Source organism: Staurois parvus, unplaced genomic scaffold (genome assembly GCF_062004578.1).
Source record: "Staurois parvus isolate SC_StPar_1 unplaced genomic scaffold, SC_StPar_1.0 ptg000548l, whole genome shotgun sequence".
Classification (NCBI taxonomy): domain Eukaryota; kingdom Metazoa; phylum Chordata; class Amphibia; order Anura; family Ranidae; genus Staurois; species Staurois parvus.
Genome location: NW_028318344.1, coordinates 5,334,045 through 5,358,441, shown reverse-complemented (window position 1 = coordinate 5,358,441; position 24,397 = coordinate 5,334,045). Strand labels below are relative to the sequence as shown.

At 42.3% G+C, this 24,397-nt stretch overlaps 1 protein-coding gene across 2 annotated transcripts in view; it reads left to right on the top strand.

Moving 5' to 3' along the window:
• Nucleotides 1–24,397, top strand: part of PRKCG (protein kinase C gamma) — a 470,455-nt gene that overhangs the window by 348,786 nt on the left and 97,272 nt on the right. For both annotated transcript variants that reach the window (XM_089690977.1, XM_089690976.1), the window contains exons 4-5: nt 4,461–4,572; nt 6,811–6,942. In XM_089690977.1, coding sequence (XP_089547103.1) covers nt 4,461–4,572; nt 6,811–6,942 — 244 coding nt within the window. The remainder of the gene's footprint in view (nt 1–4,460; nt 4,573–6,810; nt 6,943–24,397) is intronic.

The window sequence follows — 24,397 nt, the reverse complement described above, 5'->3', positions numbered from 1 at the left end:
AGGGGTTTATTTACTAAAGATGGAGAGTCCAAAATCAGACTCCCTTCTGCATAGAAACCAATCAGCTTCTAACCTCAGCTTGTTCAATGAAGCTTTGGCAATGAAACCTGGAAGCTGATTGGTTTCTATGCAGAAGGGAGTCTGATTCTGGACTCTCCAGCTTTAGTAAATAAACCCCATAGTGACATCCCATCAGCCACTCCTCAACCTCTTGATTGGTCAGATAATTTGTGGCAACACCATCCTTATGGACAAGAAAAGAGCGGCTGCACCTGCAGTTGACAGCTCTCCTCTACCATCAAAACAAGGAAGAGCCACTCTACCATCTTGCTTGTTGATTGGACTCTGGTGAACCAATATTTTTCATTCTTCAACCCAATTGTTTTGCTGTTGCATTGTTTTCTCTTTGTTACTTTTTTTGGTAAATATTTCATCTGCACCATTTTTTTTACCTTTTCATTACTTTTGAAAAATGTTAAAATTGTCTCTAAGAGCTAACGCATGACTTAAATAATCCCTCTCTCCTGAAGAGTGCTACTGTAGTGTAAATCTCTGGATATACTGTACCTGTTGGTGACAGTGTGTGTTACAGACATTTATTCTAAGTGTTATTACTAATATTGTGAACAGTTGGTGGCAATGTAAAAAGTTAATTGCTTAAAGTGTTACTAAACCCACAACAGTAAAATCAGTCTGTATATGCAGTAAAGCATGCTCGTTCTACTCACTGTGGAACCTAAGGGGTTAATCATCCGCATTGTGTAAAAAGGATGTTTGATTCTGACTTCTCTTATCCTTCCCTTCTTCCAGTGTCTCCCTCTTATCTCCTGATAAGACATATCATGTAAAGTCACTCTACACATGCTCAGTTTGGTGTGTATTGCTAGAGAGGGTTTTTTTTTTCTTGGGAGAGTGCATGTGATCAGCACAGGGCGAATCAGCACTGCCCAAACAGAGGTCAGGGGTTCTTCATTTTCCTACAGCAGAATGAAAACTCCTACAAGCTTTAACATGTGCTCTGCTGGACACTGAGAGAAATCACAAGACAGCTCTAACTGCTGATGAGAAAAGGTATTTAGCAGTTTATATTTACTAATTGCATTTCCATGTTCTGTGTACTGTGAGAGACCAGATAGAGTGAATGCAGGGTCCGGGGTTTAGTAACACTTTAATTAACTAAACCTGGTGACAATCATTCTCAGTTTATTGGTGCTTAAATTGTGCTCCCGCAATCTAGAAAATCTTTGTTCATAGTGAGGCTGAGAGTTATATTGTTGCATATCAGTGACAGCTCAGTGTGAGTTGACCAGCCATTTGTTACAAGTGGGTGAAGAGGGAGTGGTTTGACACCATGTTTCTCACAGTTAAGTGTTAGGTTTTAGGGTTAAAGCAGTATTAAACAAAAAAGCAAATATTTATTGAAGCTTACTAATTCTTAGAAGTGATGACTGCATTTATTTTTTTAGGCTTTCTTCCTTTTATTTTCAATTCTGTTGTTTTTCAACAGAACAAGCTATCCTGCGGATGTAGCATTTAGAGAATTGAGATAAACCATTTAGCAATGACAGGGGTGCCTACAATGGCCAGCTTTTATTTATTCATGTAAAATCTTTGTCCCAAAATGAAAGAAAAACTGTACTTGCTTATAAAGTGTTAGCTGGCATTCAGCTCCAATTTTTTAGTGGGGCTGAATGCCAGCTAATTAAAATGCTAGATTAAAATGCTGCTGTCCAAAGGTGTCTCTGTTGCTCCTTCATCCATCTGGCAGTAGCCAAATCGGGAATACATATATAAAATAGAGAGAGGAGCCTCTCATAGTGCAACCAACTTTTATTCCATAAATACATAAATCACAAAATCGCACTCTCATAGAAATCCAGGGCTAAGAACCCTCTTAAGGCATAACACATTTGATAAACAAAGATGGTGGCGATCATCGCCGCACCGGAAATCACATCACCACGCTTCCGTCCGACACGTTGGGTCACTTATCACATGACTTCTTCAGGGATCCCTGAAGATCAGACATAAGGCCATCTTTGAAACGTTTACACCATTCAAATGTCTTACTGTGGCTGAGTGTCTCATCACCGTACTGTGCTTGAAATCTTATGTTGATATCCAGGGGTTTTAAGCCTTCAATGAAGAAACTTTATCATCACACACTGTTCCATGCGACACTAACACTGTTGTCTACTATCTTGATTAAAGGTCTCTGGACTGGCCTGTGACATGTGCGCCGCCTATCAGTAATAGGACACACTTGCTACTTAATACTGTATGTGGTGCTACTACATGAGCGTCCCTTTTTATACCTGTAAAATTAAAAGTCAAGTTTGACTTGAACGCCCCTCGTAGTTAATGATAGATATCTATCAGTCTGAAAATTTATTTTATAAGGTACTTATATATTGTACATTCACATCACATCAGATGTTGTGTGTTGCCTGTCTTCTTGTACTATTTGAACTGCTCCTCCACAGTAGTTACGTAACCAGCTGCTTCCCGCTGCTTCTTAAGTAGAAGTCCAGTCAAATACTATCTAAGCTTAAACCTGCTCCCAACCACATTCTAAACTCTATAGCAGTGGTCTCCAAACTGTGGCCCGAGGGCCAGATGCGACCCTTTGCAGGCCTATAACCGACCCTTGGGGCAGTATACCTCCAACAGATATGAGGCACTGTTTCTCTCACTGACACCAACAGTGGGGCATAATTCCTTCCACTGTCTCCCATAATGGGGCACTGTTCCTCCTCCTACTGACCATAGGCGCTATATAACTGACCACCAACTCTGAGGCAGTTTTCAGTGATGCTAGGCCTGGGACATTTTCTACCCCACTGGCCACAGTCTGGCTCCCCTAAAGTCTCAAGGACAGTAAACTTGCCCTTTGTTTGAAACGTTTGGAGACCCCTGCTCTATAGTAACTACCCTGTTACTATGATGTCTATACTCACCTATTCTGATAGTGCTCCGGTCCTGTCACATGATTGTCTCTCAGTCCCAGCTTCAGTGTAGAAGAGGGACAGTCAACAACAGAGCCCCATAGTAAGCCTACGGATGATGTCACCACATAAGCATTGCAGCTGTTGTCAGTGATCTCTCCTCTCCTGAAGCCTGGCACTGGAGAGATCACATGACCGGACCAGAGCACCTTCAGATTGGGTAAGTATAGACATCTTTCCTTTACAGGGTAGTTAGTATAGGCCCTAGAATGGTGGGAGCAGGTTTAAGTTTAGATAGTATTTGACTGGTCTTCTACTTTAAGACTACATTCACACAGGTGTCTACATTTCAGAGTTTATTTGTGTTTAGAAGACTAATCTCTTATCAGCATCACTGTATCCAGTAGTATCCCAATCTCTCTGATGCAGGTAGGGGAATGGAGCTGTTCTCTTGGGGCTCTATTCAGCAGCACAACACATTTAGCTTCCTGCACATAACACAGCACAGTAGCGTGGCTCTCCTCTCCTAATCATGGCAGCCAGCAGCTCCGCAGAGCTTCTGGTCTCCTAGCAGTTATGCCCACAACTGCCCTGGGGCCTTTCCCCACGCTCTCTGTTATGATTGTGGGTGGAACCATACTTTTGTTGTGACAGCAGCCAATAGCAATTCTCCCTGCCTCAGGCTGCTAGGGGCGGACTAAGTCCCAGACTGCACTGGGAAGATTTCCTGCACCAGCAACACAAGAGGAAGTGAAAGAAAATCTCCAAAAAAGGAGTGGAATTCCCTTTCTAGACAACTCACTGGAACAGGTATCCCCAATGGATGATATGCTCTCATCTCTTGATCTGGTGACAACTGTAACATTTTCAATTTCCCAAAAATGTTCAGTGATAATGGCAACCAGAAATATAAAGTTGGTGAATTTTGTAAATGGGGGGGGGGGCATAAAAACACTTCACTAATCCATCCAAAAGCTTAACAGAAAGGTTTACACTTTAGATACACTTAAAATTTGCTGGTAAATTTATCCTGACTGACATTTTCCTCTATAGCTCACCAGGACTGGTATGTGGGTTGAAGCACCTAATGGCCTCTTATAATTCCCATGGACTCACCCCTGAAGTTCACAGTTCGGAAGCCCCACCCCTTTTCTTGAACTAAGCTACATTTTTTATTCCATAAAATAAAATAAAAAACATCCTACAGTGAGAATGGAACCATATCTGAGAGGGGCCAAAAAAATGGTATAAGCTGAGGATTCAGGGGGAGAGATTTAGTCTCCAGAAGCTCAAATATGTATATTTAATGCTGGTGAGTGAGATATAAGCCATTGGTATCACCAATTTAAAATTTAAAATTTCAGTTGTGGATGTTCTGAGCCTTGAAAATACATTTGAAAGGGAGCACTTCTGTATTTTATGACACCTGTCTGACTCTGCTTTGCTGGGTATATGCAAGGCACCCTTCTAAGTCAACAAGTTGCTAACGTTACATTATTTGTGTTTTGCTTGCAGGATCCACGTAGCCGACACAAGTTCAAAGTTCACAGCTATAGCAGCCCCACTTTCTGTGATCATTGTGGTTCTCTTCTTTATGGGCTGGTTCACCAGGGAATGAAATGTGCTTGTAAGTAATTTGCTTGTATGGAAAACATGAGATATTGAGTGTTTGCTTAGCTGTATAAAATGTGGTTCATGTAAATTCAATGTTCATAACAGTTACAGACCTATTTTAAAACATGTAAGGTATATTTCTAGGCAAACCTTGTTCTGAATTTTATATGGTTTGGAAAGGTTAGATACTGTCTGTATCCCCACTGTGGAGACTCAATCCCCTATTTGTACTGGCCCGCATGGAAGAAAAATATATTTGAAATATATTTTAAAAATATTCCTGACAAATATATTGACATATATTTGAAATACTACAATTTTGGCCGTATTCAATATATTTAAAAAAAAAAAGATATATATTATTTAAAATTTAACGTACCGGTATTATATTTGTTATTTGTGTTGATACGTGCAAAAAAGCCATTGGGTGTTTCAGAAATTCAGAGGTCCTTTGCAAACTTTGTCAAGTCTAACACAACTCTGTGTTGTCTTAACCTCCCAGTTCTTGGTACTAATACTAGGGACTACAACTCAATTTGTGCCAATATCTTAAGATGAACACAGCATATTGCAAAGTTTTATTGCATATGTATTTTTTCTTTTTTTAATTTTGCCTTGACATATGCTTTTAGGCTTCTTCACAACAGCCAGGGGCAGACTGACCATTTGGAACCTCGGGCACTGCCTGAGGGCCTGGGGTCAGTAGGGGGCCCCATGAGATGCCCCTGGTACCTTTTTCATAGACTTTTTTGAGTTTGGGCAAGGACACAGGGACCCCATGATCCCCTATTGTCCAGGGGCCCCATGAGTTGTCAGTCCGCCCCTTACAACAGCCTTGTTGCCCAATGCAGTCCCAATACATAGGCAAGACAATTTGCTTTATGTTCTGATGCCTGAGTTCACACCAACACGCTGCATTGCTGTGTTCTGAAAAAAGTAGGTTTCACTTTTCCGCAACAAGGACTCATGTACACGGGGCGTTTGGAAAACTCTTCTGAACAATGGAAACTGACTCCTGGAAAATGTAGGTTAAACAAATGTTAGTATAGCCATGTTTGCATACCGCATTTATGCGCGTTTATGTGCGTTTGCGTTTAGAAGCGTTTTTAAAAGATAACCTCAGGAGACCTTCCCAAATGCCCAGAATGCACTGAAAAACAGTCAAAAATTAACGATTTCAGACATTTTGAGAGAAATTGAGAGAACAGAAGCAGAGAGAGCAGTATGTGTTGAGATTAGCTGTCTTTTCTGGTTGTATTCACTATGGATCCCATCATGAGCATAATGCAGCACGTTCTACCATTTTTTCTTTCACGCGAAACGTGAAACTGACTGCAATGGTGTACCGGGTCCATTTGAGTATCTGGAAAACGCTTTGCATTTCTGATGATGAAAAAAGGCTCTGGACAGCATCTGGACATAGAACAGTTAAAAAACACTTCTAGACGCAAACACTTATAAACACAATTAACCGCTTTTACACGCGTTTACAAGCATTTGGCGTTTGAAGCGCTGGTAAAATCTACTCCTGAACGCAAGCTTGGTGCGTTCAAAAAAAAAATTGTAAACTCAACTGCCTGTAAACGACTGTAAACGACATAGTGTACATGGACACATAGGAAAAAATTAGGGAGAGTTCAGGGGCTGCTGAAAAAAAATGCAAAAAAGCTCCTGAACATCAGTTTATCAGATGCAGTGTACATGAGCCCTAAGTTGTGATGCATTGCAGCTCATCCAGGTGTGCTGCGGTGCACAGAGCTGAATGAATTGTCATGTTGTGACACTTTAATAAATAAAAAAAATGGAAAAAAAAAAGTAAATAGCGTGATGCACTTTAACCACGCATGCCCCTACACATTGCACAGTAGTTGGTGTATATTATACAGAGCATAATGCTTGCCTGCTGGTGGGAATAGGACCTTAATCTGCCAAGAAATACAAACAATATTTGAACACAGATCTCTGTTTTTTGCAAGGTGAATGTGGATGCTGAGATCAACCTTATTTTATTATATTGTGAAGCTAGTAGCTTTGCTGTTATAATAATACTAATAATAATACAGCATACTTGATGGATTTAGTTAAAAATAAATAAATTAACTTGAACAAAAGAATAATTACACAGTTTCGATATGTCATTGGATCCAGTCTGAGCTTACGTGCTGAAAGATTATTCAAATGACCCAGTAAAACTCATTCTTTTTTTTGTTAAATGCTTCAATTCAGTGTGGTTATTATTGCTTCATTCCAGGCTGTGAGATGAATGTACACAAACGCTGTGTCCAGAGCGTGCCAAGTTTATGTGGGGTGGACCATACTGAGCGCCGAGGTCGTATGCTTATAAGGGTGGAATCAATTAACGATGAAGAGTTTCAGGTAACAGGTATGTGACGATACCCCTTTCTGGTACAAAAGTATTATAATCTGTTCCCATATTAAAGTGGCACTAAACTCTCTAAAACAACATTAACTATTTGTAATCCTTATGATGCTATCCTTAGTAAATAAATAGGAAAGTATACTTTTTTTTACATTTCTTCAATTGCTTCCTGGTATCTGTATCTAGGCCAAAATGATTTCATGCATCCCAAAAGTCTTTATGGGTTTTTTTTTCTTTCATCTGGAAGTGGCGAGGATGGGTTTTCTCAGCTAAGCACTTCATACTGCCTGACCTAAGGGTAGAAAAATTCTAGGAAGTAAATGCTACATGAATCATCTGCCCTTGCTCAAGATGGACATGATTAATAATGCTAGGGGAATGTTTAAAAAAAAAAAGAAGAAAAAATAAAGCATTGAAACATGAATGGATGGGTGAGTTTGCTGTGACTATTAAAATTAATTAAATAGCATTTTTGTTTTTTGGTACTCATATACTGGTTACTGCTACTTTACTCTTTTTATAATCAAACATCTTGAGCTTTGGTTTGATTTGTTTTTTATTCTACAATGCTAAATGCAGTCCCTTTGCATCTCCTGCATTATTGTAGTGAACATCTGAAGGCATAGTTTTATAACAAAGCATGACTTAGTAATGTCTGCTTTGTTAGGCTGTGATTAAACATTGGAGACTAGCTAGTGCTGATACTTGTAAATTGAATGTGACAAACTAGGGAGTTAGATTTGTCAGTTACGATATTCTGTGGTATATACCACAGTAACCTGTTTATGATCAATAGTCTTTTAGGGTTCCAGGTTTTTGTTACAACAGCCTGTGCCTCCCTACATCAGTTTTCTCAACTAGGGTTCCTTCAAAGGTTGCTAAGGGTTCCAGTTTCTGCCTCTCGAATAAGTTCCAACTGAGAACAATAATCTTTTTAGCTATCTGTAAGGGAAAATTCTTCCCAATTATCACAACTGTAAGAAGCATTCTTCCCACTGACTATTACACTAATTTATCATGAATGGTAGATATTACACATATGCGATCCGTTTCATTATGAATCGAAATCTGGGCAAAATTTTCGTTATTTTGAGAGTCGAATGTATCCGAATTTCCAAATCACAATAGTAATGAATTTCAACGAATCCAAAATAAATTATAGTAAAACAAAGTATTAGAATTTGAATTTGAAAATGAATTTGAATTTGAAAATAAAATTCAATTTGAAATGGAAAGGTGTTGAAATAAATACAGTAATTTATAAAAGTGAAATAAGATGATGATTCCTATTCTGGCTGCTTTATACAATAATATAAAATAAAATAAAACAAAATAGAATAGAATAGAATAGAAACTAAAGGAATAGAATTTAAAAAAGAATCAAATAGTTTAGAATAAAGCAGAATAGAATGGAATAGAAAAATAGAATAGAGTAAAATAAAACGGAATAGAACAGAAAATAAAATAATAGAATAGAGTAGAAAAAATAGAATACAATAGAATAAAATAGAACAATATAGCTGTCTTCTGAAATTCAAATCGATTTGAAAATAACAACTATACAAAATTATCCCAAATTATTCATAAAAAATAATAATATACTCAAACCAAAAACACTGAAATTTGAAATATAGCGCCAAGTTCGCATATCACTGAGCAAAGTCGCAAAATTGTTTTCAGTGTCTGATGATGAATTTCCCCACGAATCATTATCACTCAATTCTGCAAGTGGTTCTGATTTACTATCGCTGTTCTCTAGCTGGTCTAAAACCGATTTTGACCTAAAGGGACGCTTTTTGGACGCCATGGACGTTTCTCAGTTTCCAGGCAGAAAGAACAGTAAAAATGCAGGCAGGGCACAGGACAAAGCACTAGGGACAAAATGTATGCGCAATGGTTTGATACAGTAATGTTTTACTATGTGATTTTAGTGAATGTCACTTTTTGTCATTTTTTTAAATTTCCCGCCGTTCCATCCCCCGTACGTCCCGACGCTCGCAGGGGACGGAATCCAGAAGACAGATGCCGGCATCCACCGGATTACATTGCTGAGGACACTGCAGGAGGGACATCGCGGGAGCGCAGGACAAGGTAAGTGATCGAGGGATCGTGGAGAAGCGCCGCATGGTATTCCCGAGTGTAGCTCGGGGTTACCGCTTGTGGTACTGAAACTTTACCCCAAGCTACACTCGGGAATACTGCCAGGGAGGTTAACAAACACCATTGTGCTAGCTAGTCATTACCAAGTTTTTAGTGATCAACAATTGGGAACTTGTATTTTGGTACCCCAAACTCTTCAGCATAACCTCAGATACCAGTTATAGCTGATATTGGCTGTAGTTTCATTGTGTGTTTTATGTATTGTTTTCCATTCATGCAAATGCAGACACCAAATGTACTTGGGGCTGCTAATAGCTGTTTCCACAATACACATGTAAAGTCAGCATAACAGTGTACATATATTGTACTATGTGCTTTACTGGGCATTACCGTGTGTTCCCGAAAATAAGACAGTGTCTTATATTTTTTTTGGCTCAAAAAAACACACTAGGTCTTATTTTCGGGGTATGTCTTATTTTTTAAATGTCCAGGTATGGACAGGGGGTGCAGAGGTGAGCTGCAGGCAGTTCTGGATGAGGGTTACTATGGAGAGGGCCGGCTGATGACAGTTGTGAGCTGCAGTCAGGTGTTGCAGGGGAGACTTGACAGGTGAGTTTCAGACAGGGTGCAGATTTGAGCCACAGACAGGGGGATGCAGAGGTGAGCAGTGGCTGGGGGGTGCAGAGCTGAGCTGTGGCTGGGGGGTGCAAAGGTGGGTTGCAACTCAGCTCACCTCTGCACCCCCCCAGCCGCAGCTCACCTATGCACCCTGTCTGCAACTCACCTGACTCAATTTACCTGTGCAACACTTGAATGCAGCTCACCTTTGCACATTCCCCTCTACTGCCCTCATATGGTTAGCTAGCTTTGCAAAACACAGCTGTAGGCAGCAGGCCCCTCTCTATAGTAACTCCCGTTTTGGGTTCTATCTTCCCACACAGTGCACCAAGCGCACTTACTCACTGCTCCGCCTCTTCCCCACTGGCCGGTGATCACCCCTGGGGCATCGGGTTCCATGCATTAGGCTGCAGGAGGAGATGCCCCACCCCTAAACACACTGCATACTGCACCCCCAGATATCTGTTCCTTCCCTGTCCCACGGTGAGTACAGAGGTAGGGAGGTTCTGTGGGAGCGGATGGTGCTGTCACTTCAGCCGTGCTTCTGTGTTTATAACAGTAGATATGGATGTGCGCAGGGCCAGTGGTGGAATGGTGTTCAGTCATGTTCCAGCTGAAAAAAAGCCCTGATCACAACTAGGTCTTATTTTCGGGGTAGGTCTTATACTTTAGCAATTCCCAAAAATAGCACTAGGTCTTATTTTCGGGGAAACAGGGTAGTGCCTTTTAGAGGTAAAACCACAGAAGTAGACACTACAGCTTGAACCACTCCATTAGGTATAAAATATTCTCCTTTCTCTGATTAAAAATCACCTGGGCTTGGTCACTCAACTTTCCTGTATCAAGTCAACAGAAATAAGGTAAGGAGTGTAGCACTACCCCCTTAGGGATTGCTGATTAATGTGGGTCCGTCCCCCTATAGTCCTTCACAGCCAGTCAGTTTGCATTTTTCCATACAAGTTTTCGTTTGTAAACAGAAATCAGTCCTTGAGCATTTGTTTTGCTATTTTAAACTTGGATAGGGTATAGGGGTGCATAGGATGCCCAAGGGAACCAAAATCTGAGGACAACTTCCTGAATTATTTACAGCTTCTCTTCTCTGGCACAGTCTCTGTTGGTGTGCTAGCCAGCAGCTCTGGTTGTACTACCCCAGACCCTAGATGAACTCATCTTCACCCAACAATCTAGAAACTTTCTTTCTGAGCAGGGGATATGGCTCCTGCTCCTTTAAATGGTGAACAGTCACTAGCAGGGGGCTAATCTGGTTTCCTACCTTCTCCTATTCACCCAGGGGGTGCAGATGTACTCACTCAGATCCTCTCCTGTACCACTTGCAAAATGGCTGCTGCTACCAGGCCTATCAGCTGGGCTGCTCATTTCCTGCCATACAGGTGGTCCTCTCTCAGGGGGCCAGTGAGCCCTGAGTTTTCCTCCTTTCCACTTCCAGCTCGAAGGCAAGCCCCATCCCACCAGGCCTCCTGAAAGCCTTCCACCTCCAGCCCCTTACCACAGCACAGCCATGCAAAGCAGAGTGCTTACAGTGAAACACACAGACATAGCCCCATAGTAAAACACACCCAGCACACAGTTAACCCTTTGATCACCCCAGATTATTATTATATAGGATTTATATAGCGCCAACAGTTTGCTCCTTGCTTTACAATATAACGAGAGACAATACAGCAACAATACAGTTCAATACAAGAGGGATAGTAGGGCCCTGCTCCTTTGAGCTTACAATCTAGGAGGGAGGGGCTAGTGGTACAAAAGGTAGTAACTGTGGGGGATGGACTGGTTGGAAGAGTAGAAGATTCCATTATTAGCTGAGGGCAGGATAGGCTTCCCTGAAGAGAGAGGTTTTCAGAGATCGCCTAAAAGTGAGCAGAGTAGGCGATACTCTGATAAATTGGGGTAGAGAGTTCCAGAGGATAGGGGAAGCTCTGGAGAAGTCCTGGAGATGAGCATGGGAGGAGGAGACAAGGGAGCTAGAGAGTAGTAGGTCTTGTGAGGAGCAGAGAGTATGGTTTGGGTGATATTTAGAGACAAGATCGGTGATGTAATTTGGGGCAGTGTTATAAATGGCTTTATACGTTATTGTCAATGTTTTTAATTGTATCCGTTGGGCAATGGGAAGCCAGTGGAGGGATTGGCAGAGAGGGGTGGCAGATACAGAACGGTTAGTAAGGTGGATGAGTCTGGCAGCAGCATTCATGATAGACTGAAGAGGGGATAGCTTGCGATTAGGTAGGCCAATGAGGAGGGAGTTACAATAGTCAAGGTGAGATATAACAAGGGATTAGTGAATAAGTTGCTTAGTGGTTTCTGAGGTTAGGAACGGCCATATCTTGGAGATGTTGCGGAGGTGAAGTCTACAAGATTTGGACAATGAATGGATTTGGGACTGAAAGGACAGATGGGAGTCTAGGATTACACCTAGTACCCTGGCATGAGGGGAGGGACTGATGATTGTGTTATTGATCTTGATGGAGAAGTCAGGGGAGGGGCCTGGGCTGGGGGGAATACTAAGAGCTTAGTTTTGGAAACATTGAGTTTGAGGAATTGGAGTATCATCCATGCCGATATGTCACTTAGTAGTTTAGTAATGCGAGAGGAGACTGAAGGGGTGAGGTGAGGGGTAGAAAGATAGATTTGTGTGTCATCAGCATAGAGATGGTACTTAAAGCCATGGGAGTTTATCAAGTGACCAAGGGAGGAGGTGTAGATGGAGAAGAGAAGAGAAGGGGTCCAAGGACAGAACCTTGAGGGACCCCTACAGAAAGAGGGAGTAAAGAGGAGGAGGCAGCGTTATGGGTAAATCTGAAGGAGCGCTGCAATATGTAGGAGGAGAACCAGGAGAGAGTAGAGTCTCTGAGCCCAAGAGAGTGGAGTTTTTTGAGGCGGAGGGGATGGTCAACCGTATCAAAAGCCGCAGAGAGGTCAAGTAGTAAGAGTACGGAGTAGTGGCCATTGGTTTTAGCTGTTAGTAGATCATTAATGAGTTTTATTAGGGCAGTTTCAGTGGAGTGTAGTGAGCGAAAGCCAGACTGTAAAGGGTCAAGAAGGTTGTTGTCAGTGAAGTAGGAGCTCAGGCGATTGTAGACTAAGCGTTCTAGGAGTTTAGAGGTACATGGCAGCAGGGAGATGGGTCTTAAGTTGTTCAGGTTGGTGGGGTCCAGGGAGTGCTTTTTAAGTATGGGAGTGATGTGTGCATGCTTTAGAGGGGGGGGCGGAGGCACCAGTAGAGAGGGAAAGATTGAAGATGTGAGTGAGGGAGCATAGGATGGAAGAAGAGGGTGACCGTAGTAGTTGTGAGGGGACAGGATCCAGGGGGCAGGTAGTGAGACGAGCTTCTGAGAAAACCTTAGTGACCTCTTCGGTAGTAGCAAGGTCAAAAGAGGAAAGTGTTGAGGGAGGTTTAGTATAAGGTATGCTAAGTGGGATGGATGTCTGTGCAGTGGTGATGCCCCTACGAATTGTGTCAATCTTGTTTTTGAAATGATTTGCAATCTCGTGAGCAGTGAGTGAGGTACTGGGTGGAGGTGGAGAAAGTGGAGAGTTAAAAGTAGAGAAGAGACGACGAGGACTGGATGACAAGGTATTAATAAGAGTGACAAAGTAGGCTTGTTTGGCAGCATGAAGGGGGGAATTGTATGTTAAGAAAGCAGATTTATATAGGGTGAATGCTTGTTGAGATTTGGTTTTACGCCACAATCACTCCAGCTCACGACTATGTCGCACGACTCCAGCGCACTCCTTCTAGTATTGTCAGTCTGCCAAGGTTGTAATGGTCGGGGCCTGATGCTTCGTGTTGTTAGAGGAGCAAGTGAGTCTAATGTGGATGAAAGCGAACTGTTGTAGACAGCAGTGGCCAGGTAAGGGCAGGACAGGGGAGAGATTCTGTCGTAGAGTTGGTCAGTTGCAGAGTGGAAAGGAGCAGGGTTCAAGTTGTGAAGGTTTCTGCAGGTAATTGTTTGCTGCTTGGTGGGGTAGGTGTTTGAAGACGAGGACACTGTGAAGCTGATGAGATTGTGATCAGAGAGAGGAAAGGGGGTGTTTGTGAAGTTGTAGGGAGTGCAAAGATGGGAGAAAACAAGGTCTAATGTATTCCGATCAGAGTGAGTGGAGGACTGTATACATTCTGCTAATCCAAAAGATGAGGTTAAGTTGAAGAGTTGGGATGTAGCTGGGTTGTTGACATTAATAGGGATGTTAAAATCTCCAAATATGATAGTGGGTAGTTCAGAGGAGAGAAAGTAGGGTAGCCAGGCAGAGAAATCATCAAGAAAGCCGGACACCGGTCCAGGAGGTCGATAGATCACTGCAATCCTTAAAGAAATGGGAGAAAACAGCCAGATGCAGTGAGTCACGAAAGAAGAGAAGGATAGAGAGGGAGGGTTAGGGAGGACTTGAAAGGTGCTCAGTGGGGATAGAAGCAAACCAACTCCACCACCTTTCTGACCACTGGGTCTGGGTGAGTGGGTCCAGAGGAGGCCTCCATAGGAAAGTGCTGAAGGAGAAGAAGAATCTGCTGCTTGAAGCCAGGTTTCTGTAATTGCTAGTGGGTTAAGGGAGAGGGAGACAAAAAGGTCATGGACAGAGGTGAGCTTTTTACAGACAGAACGGGCATTCCAGAGAGCACATGAAAAAGGGAGGGTGGTTTTTGGGAGCACGGGGACTCATATTAAATTGAGGGGATTGCGGCTATTCCCGGAAGAAAGAGGATGCCTGGTGTGGGGGTGAGATACTGGAGGACCAGGGTTTTGGGAGATATCCCCAGAGGTTAGGAGAAGAAGAAGGGTGAGGAAAGTAAGATGGGAGCGGGATGTACACGGGTGTACATGTCTTCCAGTCCTGGTGTTTGGGTCAGCAGGAGAATTAAGTATCAGCAGGAGGTGATGAGAGCAGTAGTAGGGAGATGGCAGCAGTGAGGGTGAGATGTACAAGTTTTGGGGTGGAACAGAGTGGTAAAGAAGTGAGATTTTGGGAACGTAGGATAGTAATATGAAAAGGAGGAGTGGAGGGGACATATTAAAAGGTACATGAAGTGGGACTCAGACTTGTAAGAGATGTTTCCCAGGGTGTTTGGTTGCAGTCTGTCCAGCATGCAGTAGAGATTCTTGCTGTTGTTGTATCTTCCTGCTGCTTGAGTTATCCTGCTTTAGTCAAACTGCTGTGTTCAACTGCTTCTTAGCACTCCATCAAAAACAGCACCCCATCTGTGACTATGTCCCCCCCCCCGATCTGTGACCACCCCCCTTGAGCTGATCTAAATTTATAGGGAGATGTTCAAATGAGCACTCTTCTCCGCCCCAATTAGGAACTGATAAGGATCACATGAATAGGGGGGATGTTTCTCAAACACAAACCAGACACAGGCCACAGTCATAAAAAGTGTGCAACGCAACAGGAGGTGAGAACTGACAAAAATATATATAAACACTATTTGATCTGAAATTAACAGGAGTCTATGCGGTGTTGGAGTTTAGAGTGGAGAGAGCAGATAGCAGCAATTTACCTGTGAAAAGCAGGGAAGCCATGATTAGCCATGATTAGACTGCTGTGTTCAACTGCTTCTATTATTCAGATGTTACCTCTTCCTGCTCAGTGCCATTAGTACAGTGTCAGTGCTTTTTAGCACTGATCACTGTATTGGTGTCACTGGGGATGTCAGTGACACCAAGTCACTTCCCCCCAGTGTCAGAATGCCACCGCAGTCCCACTCTAAGTCGCTAATTGCCGCCATTACTAGTAAAAATTAAAATTAAAAAATCCCAGTATACATACCACCATTTGTAAATGCAATAACTTTCACGTAAACCAATTAATTTGCACGTATTGGGATTTTTTTTAGCAAAGACATGTAGCAGAATACATTTTGGCCTAAATTTATGACGAAATTTGATTTTTAAAATTTTTTTACTGGACATGTTTAATAGCAAAAAGTCAAAAACATTGTTTTTTTTCTCAAAATTGTCCGTCTTATTTTATAGTGCAAAAAAAAAAGGCACAGGCGATCAAATACCTCTGAAAGAAAGCTCAACTCATGGGAAAAAAAGGACATAAATTTAATTTGGGTGCAGTGTTGCATGAACACGCAATTGTCAGTTAAAGTAACGCAGCGCAGTAATGCAAAAAATGGCCTGGTCAGGAAGGGGGGTAAATCCTCTGGAAGGCAAGTGGTTAAATAGCACAGTAGGAACCTAACGTAATGTTTAATAGAACTTTGTGCACTGAGGGATGAAGATTGAATCATCATAGATTTCATGTAGAATCTGAACATTTACCAAGCAAATTAGCAACAAAATTGGACGCAGATCAGTCTGGCTATTATTAACAATTTATTGCAAATGTCTGAGACATATTCATCACTGAAGAGTAGGCATATTTTTACTTCAAACAGAAGCAGAGTTATGAAGTGGTCATACTTTAGAACAGCAAAGGGAGACATTTTTTTAATCAAATTTAACTCTTTTTTTTTTTAGTGTCTCCCTACACATGTTTAGCATTGCCATGGTGTGTGGCAGAATTGATAAATGGCCCCTGTTAGAGAAGGTCACTTCATGTTCAGTACATATGAGCTGCAAGCAGGTTAACTTACAGTCTCACTTTTATTTAAAATTGGGGGAAAACTAGAAATTCAGGAATAACATTTTCTTTACATGATAGATTTCCTTACTGAAATACTGAGCCACTTGTATATGCCGTTCATAGGGTTGCCACCTCATCCCTTTAAACTCGAACACATATTAATTGCACAGGCTCTGTGGCTGATTAAGGTGGCAATGAAACTCACTTAGTGCCTTATCAGCAATAAATTAGCCTCAGAACCTCTGTAATTAATATGTGTTCGGGTTTAAAGGGATGAGGAGGCAACCCTAACCGTATACAAACACCTGTGTGTGCAGGAAAGATTTCTATCAAATTATGCATGCAGAATCTAATGAACATCCACCTGCCTCTCACTGTTGTCATAAGAAAAATATGGAGTACAATGCCTTATGTCGGGGAGAAAACACAAAATTTAGGTCACTACATATAATTGATCTGCATTAGAGATGGCATAATGGATTAAGCCCTATAACCTTCCCTGCAGCCATCCCTCTAGTTGTGAGACACATGCCATACCATCAAAATTAATGATAAGACATGTTGGACAGATTTAAAAATATAGAGACTGACAAGCCAGTTGTGTAAGCCTAGTGTTCGCTCTTGGCAAACAATTTTAAATTACATATTGTGACTATCATTAACAAGTCTTGGAAACCTGACCAGCTCCTTCAATTGGATAGGAAGTCACTAACATGCACCTTTATTTTTCTGTTCCCAAGGGGTTTATTGTACTTTATTTATTTGTTAAAATGTTTCTTTTAAATTTTCACAAGTACAAAAAGAAAACAGGTACAGTGACCACAGGAATAGAAAAAGGTAAAAGTAGTTCATCTCTTCGTACATACAAGGACACATAATACAATGCTCATGTAGAGATAATCTGAAGGTAACATATTAAGAAACATAAGTGTTCCATTGTACAAGATCACAAGAATGTAGTCTGTAGTCTACTAACTGAATAAACATACAGGTGAAACTCAAAAAATTTGAATATCGTGCAAAAGTTCATTTATTTCAGTAATGCAACTTAAAAGGTGAAACTAATATATGAGATAGACTCATTACATGCAAAGCAAAATAGTTCAAACCGTGATTTGTCATAATTGTGATGATTATGGCTTACAGCTTATGAAAACCCCAAATCCACAATCTCAGAAAAGTAGAATATTGTGAAAAGGTGCCATATTCTAGGCTCAAAGTGTCCCACTCTAATCAGCTAATTAAGCCATAACAGCCGCAAAGGGTTCCTGAGCCTTTAAATGGTCTCTCAGTCTGGTTCAGTAGGAATCACAATCATGGGGAAGACTGCTGACCTGACAATTGTGCAGAAAACCATCACTGACTCGCTCCATAAAGAGGGAAAGCCCAAAAGGTAATTGCAAAAGAAGTTGGATGTTCCCAAAGTGCTGTATCAAAGCACATTAATAGAAAGTTATGTGGAAGAAAAAGGTGCACAAGGAGCAGGGATGACCGCAGCCTGGAGAGGATTGTCAGGAAAAGGCCATTCAAAAGTGTTGAGGACTTTCACAAGGAGTGGACTGAGGCTGGAGTCAGTGCATCAAGAGCCACCACACACAGAAGGATCCCTGACATGGGCTTCAAATGTCTTATTCCTCTTGTCAAGCTGCTTCTGAACAAAAAACAACGTCAGAAGCATCTTACCTGGGCTAAAGAAAAACAGACCTGGTCTTTTGCTCAGTGGTCCAAAGTCCTCTTTTCTGATGAGAGCAACTTTTGCATCTCATTTGAAAACCAAGGACCCAGAGTATGGAGGAAGAATGGAGAGGCACACACTGCAAGATGCTTGAAGTCCATTGTGAAGTTTCCACAGTCTGTGTTGATTTGGGGAGCCATGTCATCTGCTGGTGTTAGTCCACTGTGCTTCATTAAGTCCATGGTCAACGCAGCCGTCTACCAGGAGATTTTGGAGCACTTCATGCTTCCTTCCGCTGACGAGCTTTATGGGGATGGTGACTTCATTTTCCAGCAGGACTTGGCACCTGCCCACACTGCCAAAAGCACCAAAACCTGGTTCAATGACCGTGGGATTACTGTGCTTGATTGGCCAGCAAACTCGCCTGACCTGAACCCCATAGAGAATCTATGGGGCATTGCCAAAAGAAAGATGAGAGACATGAGACCGAACAATGCAGAAGAGCTGAAGGCCGCTATTGAAGCATCCTGGTCTTCCATAACACCTCAGCAGTGCCACAGGCTGATAGCTTTCATGCCACACCGCATTGAGGCAGTAATTGCTGCAAAAGGGGCCCAAACCAAGTACTGAGTACATATGCATGCTTCTACTTTTCAGAGGTCCGATATTGTTCTATGTACAATCCTTGCTTTATTGATTGCATGTAATATTCTAATTTTCTGAGATTGTGGGTTTGGGGTTTTCATGAGCTGTAAGCCATAATCATAAAAATTATGACAAATCACGGCTTGAACTATCTTGCTTTGCATGTAATGAGTCTATCTCATATATTAGTTTCACCTTTTAAGTTGCATTACTGAAATAAATGAACTTTTGCACGATATTCTAATTTTTCGAGTTTCACTTGTATATTTAAGACTACTCTTTAAGAGAGAAATCCGCTATTAAATATAGAGAGAGAGAAAAAGGAAGAATAAATAGTAAAGAACGAAAAAATGGTGTAGGGGGGTAATAAATAAATAAGGTGAGGTGAGTAAAGAACTAGGTCCAGACCAGTGGCAGAGCTAGCACATCTGGCACCCAAGGCTGATTATTTTTTTGCACCCCCCAAAAAAAGGTATGTGTTATTACAGAGGCATGCTTTGTGCCAAAAACTGTGGGTGTTGTAAGATCTCTTTTCTAGTCCAGGGCCTCCACACTCCCCCCCAGGACTTCCAGACACCCACTGTCTTATTCCAGGGCTTCCAGACACCCCCTTTTCTAGTCTGGGACCTCCAGGAACCCCCTTTGGTGTTGATATAATCTGGTAAGGTAATGTCGTAGCTGAGAATATTCCAACCAGGCCAGTAATATCTGTAATGTAAGATCTGATGTAACAAAGATCTATCAGTTCTCGTCCATGACTAAAAAATTAGTCTTATGTAAGACTGGTGGAAATGTAAGTCTGTCAAACAACATCATGATGGGGCTAGACCTGGAAAAGAAGAGACCTTTTTGCACGTAAGAATCCCAAGTACTAAATGTAGCTAACACTAAGAGAGGCAAAGAATCACAAGAGGGTCTATGACTAGGGGTCTGCCACAGTAATGATGTAAGATCTGGTATAATTAAGTCATCTTCCAAGTTATTCTACAATTTAGTGGATCTCTTATGGTATCAGTCCAGAATTGGTATTAATGAGGAGGCAAATAAATAGAGAGGCATGTCCGGGAGCACCACCCTGTCTCTGCTTTTGGGCAATGATAATGTGGAACTCTTAACCCTGAGTTTAGTATGGAGTGAAAGCCAGATAAAAAGTCTGAGATAAGTTTAATTCTTAGTAGAAAAAAAATAAAGGTACAGTGTTAACCAAAAAGTAAATAAAATAAATAATAAAATAATAAAATTTAAAGGGCCCCCGTGCTTCTGTGCAAAGGCGACCGCATGCACCAGTCCCTCACACATGTGTAAGCAGCAGTCGCAACATACATGTGAGGTGTCACCATTATCACCAGTGTCAACGTTAGAGTGAGAGCAATAATTCTAGCATCAGACCTCCTGCACTTTAAACCTGTAAGGCTTTTAAAGCATTGCCTATGGAGATTTTTTAGGTACCTGTAGTTTGGTGCTATCCAACAGACATACGCAGTTTTAAAGCATGACATGTTAGGTATCTACTTAACATCATCTTTCTTTTTTCTTCAAAAATTGGGTATTTTATTGTGTGTGTGTTCACTAAAACTCATTAAAGTGTATTTTTCCTTAAAATTTGTGTTTGATAAACTGCTGTGCAACATTAAAAATTGCAACAACAACCATTTTATTCTCCAGGATATCTGCTTAAAAAATCAGAACATGTGATTGACCTCATACCCCTTTGACCTAGAGATAGGATACTTGTTCAAAATCTCAAGTGTAAGCAGGGCAGTATATTGGAGCCCTGATGGTAACCTAATTTATAATGTATTGAAAAACACTTTCCAGATCAAACTATATATGATATTGCTTCAAAAGAAAGGGAAGGGCTTTGCAAATACTTCCATGGGAATTTGCTGCAACCTTGTATCTTTGATGTGGACTCACTTCTATTGCCCTCCATGACCCTTGGTGGTTCCAGTGTAAGAGACGTGCCCCCAATCTTAAGGACGCAGTATTCTTCTACTTCTTCCCTACTCCCAGAGCATCGGATATTCCTGCTGACAATATTCCACCTTCAGATGGTGATGTGGATGGTGGGATCCGCTTCCCTGCAAGGGCCCCCAGACTACTTATGTGCACCAATTATTCAATTTTTATGAATTGTTGTTATGCTAGTTTTTTTTTCATACTGTGTAAGAATATCTGTTATGCCCGGGATTGCCTCCCTTAAGATAGGAGGCTCTAGGCAGGTGGTGGGCTGCAGTATGTCGACTGACCTGAAGGTGGCACTGTGCTATTCCTTCAGGCTAGCAGGAGACCATAGAGAACTATTCTGTCCCCTTTATGTGCTCCAGGTGGTCATTTTGAGCAGGTCGGCATCCCCTATGGATGCTGAAACCCTGCAAGATTTTGGTGTACATCTTAGAACTGCCTAAATAGTAGGCTCTGCATTATACAGGGATGCAGTGTGTCATGATAAAACTATAACCTCTCCATGGGAGGTGCTCATCTGGCACTCTGTGTTCAGTAAATCTATTCTAAAACATATCTGGAAAAGCGCCTTGCTGATGGACATTACTTTCTCTGCCTGAAGAACTGTATGATCTGCAACACATGTAATACCCATAGGCGTGTGCAGGGGGAGTGCCGGATGTGCCTGGGCACACCTTAATCACATCCTGTGCCCAGGGGTTTTTTTCTGCCGAATGTGCTGGACCTGAGTTCTGCCATCTTCGATGCTAGCCTCCTGCCCTCCTTGCTACTGTCAGTTGCACACACAGAATCTGGCTTGTGTGTGTACCAGTGACAGGCTCCTCTCCCAGCAGTGCTTGCTCTGCACTGTCCTTATGAGAGCATAGGAGGGAGGGGTCGGAGCAGGGGTGTATTTACCACAAGGCAAACAAAGCACTTGCCTAGGGCAGCATTTTTCAGGGGGGCAGCACCTCCCCCCAGAAGAAGGGATGAAAGAAGGGACATGCAAGCCATGGGAGACAGGTGGGATCTGAGAAGGGCTGCTTGATGGTGTATGTAGAGCCTGACTCTCGTTCTCAGGGGTGTCTGGAGCTGTGAAAATGAGTGTCTTTCTCTCTATCGCCGGGATGGGGGGGAAGGTAGTGGAAGGCTCTCCCAGGTGGGGGGAAGGGGTGTTGATCAGTGTCCATGGGGGTAGATGATTTTTGTGTTGCCTAGGGCGGCACAAAACCTAAATACACCACTGGGTCGGAGATGTGCAAAGCTCTAGTGCAGGCTTCATTAAATGGCAGACTGACCTACAGCCTGGTCCGAACCATCAGCCCACCATTCTGTGGCACTGAATCCTCACTAAGCTTCAGTCATTGGTTGCTAGGGCTGCCGATGTCATAGCAACCAATGACATCACATATGTGCCCTCCCCCTGCAGCACAGTTCTCTTCCCAGCTCCCACCCCCTAACTGCCTGGCTCTAATGGAGTCTACAGAGCTAAAGTTAAACTCTGATGGGGGAATCTGATATAAGGACAGCTCTATTGGGGAAATATAATGTAAGGGGGGCTCTAATGGGAGCATCTGATGTAAGAGGGTGGGCTCTAATGTGGGGGGCAGGGTCTGATGGGGGACTCTGATATAAGGAGGCCGCTGATGGGGGAATCTGATGTAAGGGGGGCTCTGATGGGGCAACAAAAGTAAGGGGGGACTCTGATGTAAGGGGGACACTGATGTAAGGGGGGCTCTGATGGGGGAATGTGATGCAAGGGGGGCTCTGATAGGTGAAATTGTTGTAAGAGGGTCTTTGATGGGGGAATTTGAAGTAAAGAGGGGACTTTAATGGGAAATCTGATGTAAGAGGGCTCTGATGAGGGAATTTGATGTAAGGAGGGCTCTGATGGGGGAATCTGATGTAAGGGGTGGGGCTTTGATGGGGGAATCTGAAGTAAGGGGGGCACTCTGATGGGGTAATCTGATGTAAGGGGCTTCTGATGGGGAAATCTGATGTAAAGGGGGGCTCTGATGAAGGACTCTGATGTAATGGGGATTCTGATAGGGAATCTGATGTAAGGGGGGCTTTGATGGGGTACTCTAATATAAGGAGGTTCTGATGGGGGAATTTGATGTGAGGGAGACTCTGATGGGGGATTTTGATGTAAGGGGGAACTCTGATGGGGGAAGTTGATGTTTAGGGGCACTCTGATGGGGGCAGCTGACATAAAGGAGTATTCTGATGAGGGCAACTGATATATGAGGGTATTCTGATTGGTGTTCCTGACCTACGGGGTTACTCTGATGGGGGCACCTGATGTAATGAGATACTCTGATAGCAGCACCTGATGTAAGGGGCACTCCGATGGGGACCTCTTATGTAAGGGAGTACATCGATGGGAACACACCTATGGTAATACCATTGCTATAACTGTCTCGTTTTGACCCTTTTTATTTTCTACAATATAAAAAATGTTCAAATAACGTGTGGTTATTCTTCACAATTTTCAGGTACACTGATTAGGCCCCACCTACAAGTATCTGAAGAACAAAGGAAGAAGGTGGGAGGCTAGTTCAGAGAGTGTAAAGCACCAGACACCTCTGGTCAATCTATCTTGAGAGGTTTTCTGATTTGATTTGAAAAATTGAGTTCTGCAATATTTTGACGAATACTGGTCAAAGTGTTGTTTTTTATTATGAGTTTGATGATGTAACAGCGAAGGGGGTGCCATGTGTTGGGCTGAATGATCACCACATGTACTCTTTAACCAATCTATGCCAGGGCATGGGAGTAGTTCCTCTAAGCAAACTGAAATCCTTTGGGCACAGGGCTTCATGGGGAACCTGGGGACTTTGACTTGTGCTATGGCTCACCCCTCTGCAAGAGCTCATCCTTTTAGAGACACTGGGCCTGGCCTGACCAGTATTCTTCAGCTCTGTTTCTACATACCTATTACAGGCCTTACAGCAAAGAGTCCCATAGCAGTCCAGCACTGACAAAAGCCTTTTACCTGGTGACATTCCCAATAGACGTTAGGAGAATAAGAAGCCCTGAAACAGAAAACTATTTCAATGCTTTACTTGATCAATCAGTTCCACATTTCCATGTTTCAGTTAACTAGGGCCCAGGTGCACAAGCATTTGTACAAAGAATCATTATATATTGGAATAGATAGAGTAATTTGAGGAGTAGCTCATTCTTTTACATGAGTTTTGCATTCCTAGAGAGGGGGTGCAAGTAATACAGAAAGCCCTAAATGTTGCTACTGGCTCTCCCTTCCTCCCCAAGGGGAAGACCAGTGGATAAACTGCAGGTCCTACGTATTGGTGCAGCATGATCCCAGTTACAACTTTCCATAGGCAACCTCTCTTTGTGGTTTCCCATCAAAACTATTTATATTCTAGCCCTCTGCCCAAGGTGTCCCACTGCTGGCAGGCATAGCAGTGGCATTAACGCCAAGTGACCCTTACACTCAAATGAATCTTATACAGTATCCCACAGAAATGTGTACACCCCTCACATTTTTGTAAATATTTTATTGTATCTTTTTATGTGACAACACTGAAGAAATGACACTTTGCTACAATGTACTGTAAAGTAGTGAGTGTACAGTTTGTATAACAGTGTAAATTTGCTGTCCCCTCCAAATAATTCAACACAGCCATTAATGTCTAAACAAAAGTGAGTACACCCCTAAGTGAAAATGTCCAAATTGGGCCCAAATAGTTATTTTCCCTCCCCGGTGTCATGTGACTCATTCGTGTTACAAGGTCTCAGGTGTAAATGAGGAGCAGGTGTGTTAAACTTGTGTTATCGCTCTCACTCTCTCATACTGGTCACTGGAAGTTCAACATGGCACCTCATGGCAAAGAACTCTCTGAGGATCTGAAAAAAAGAATTGTT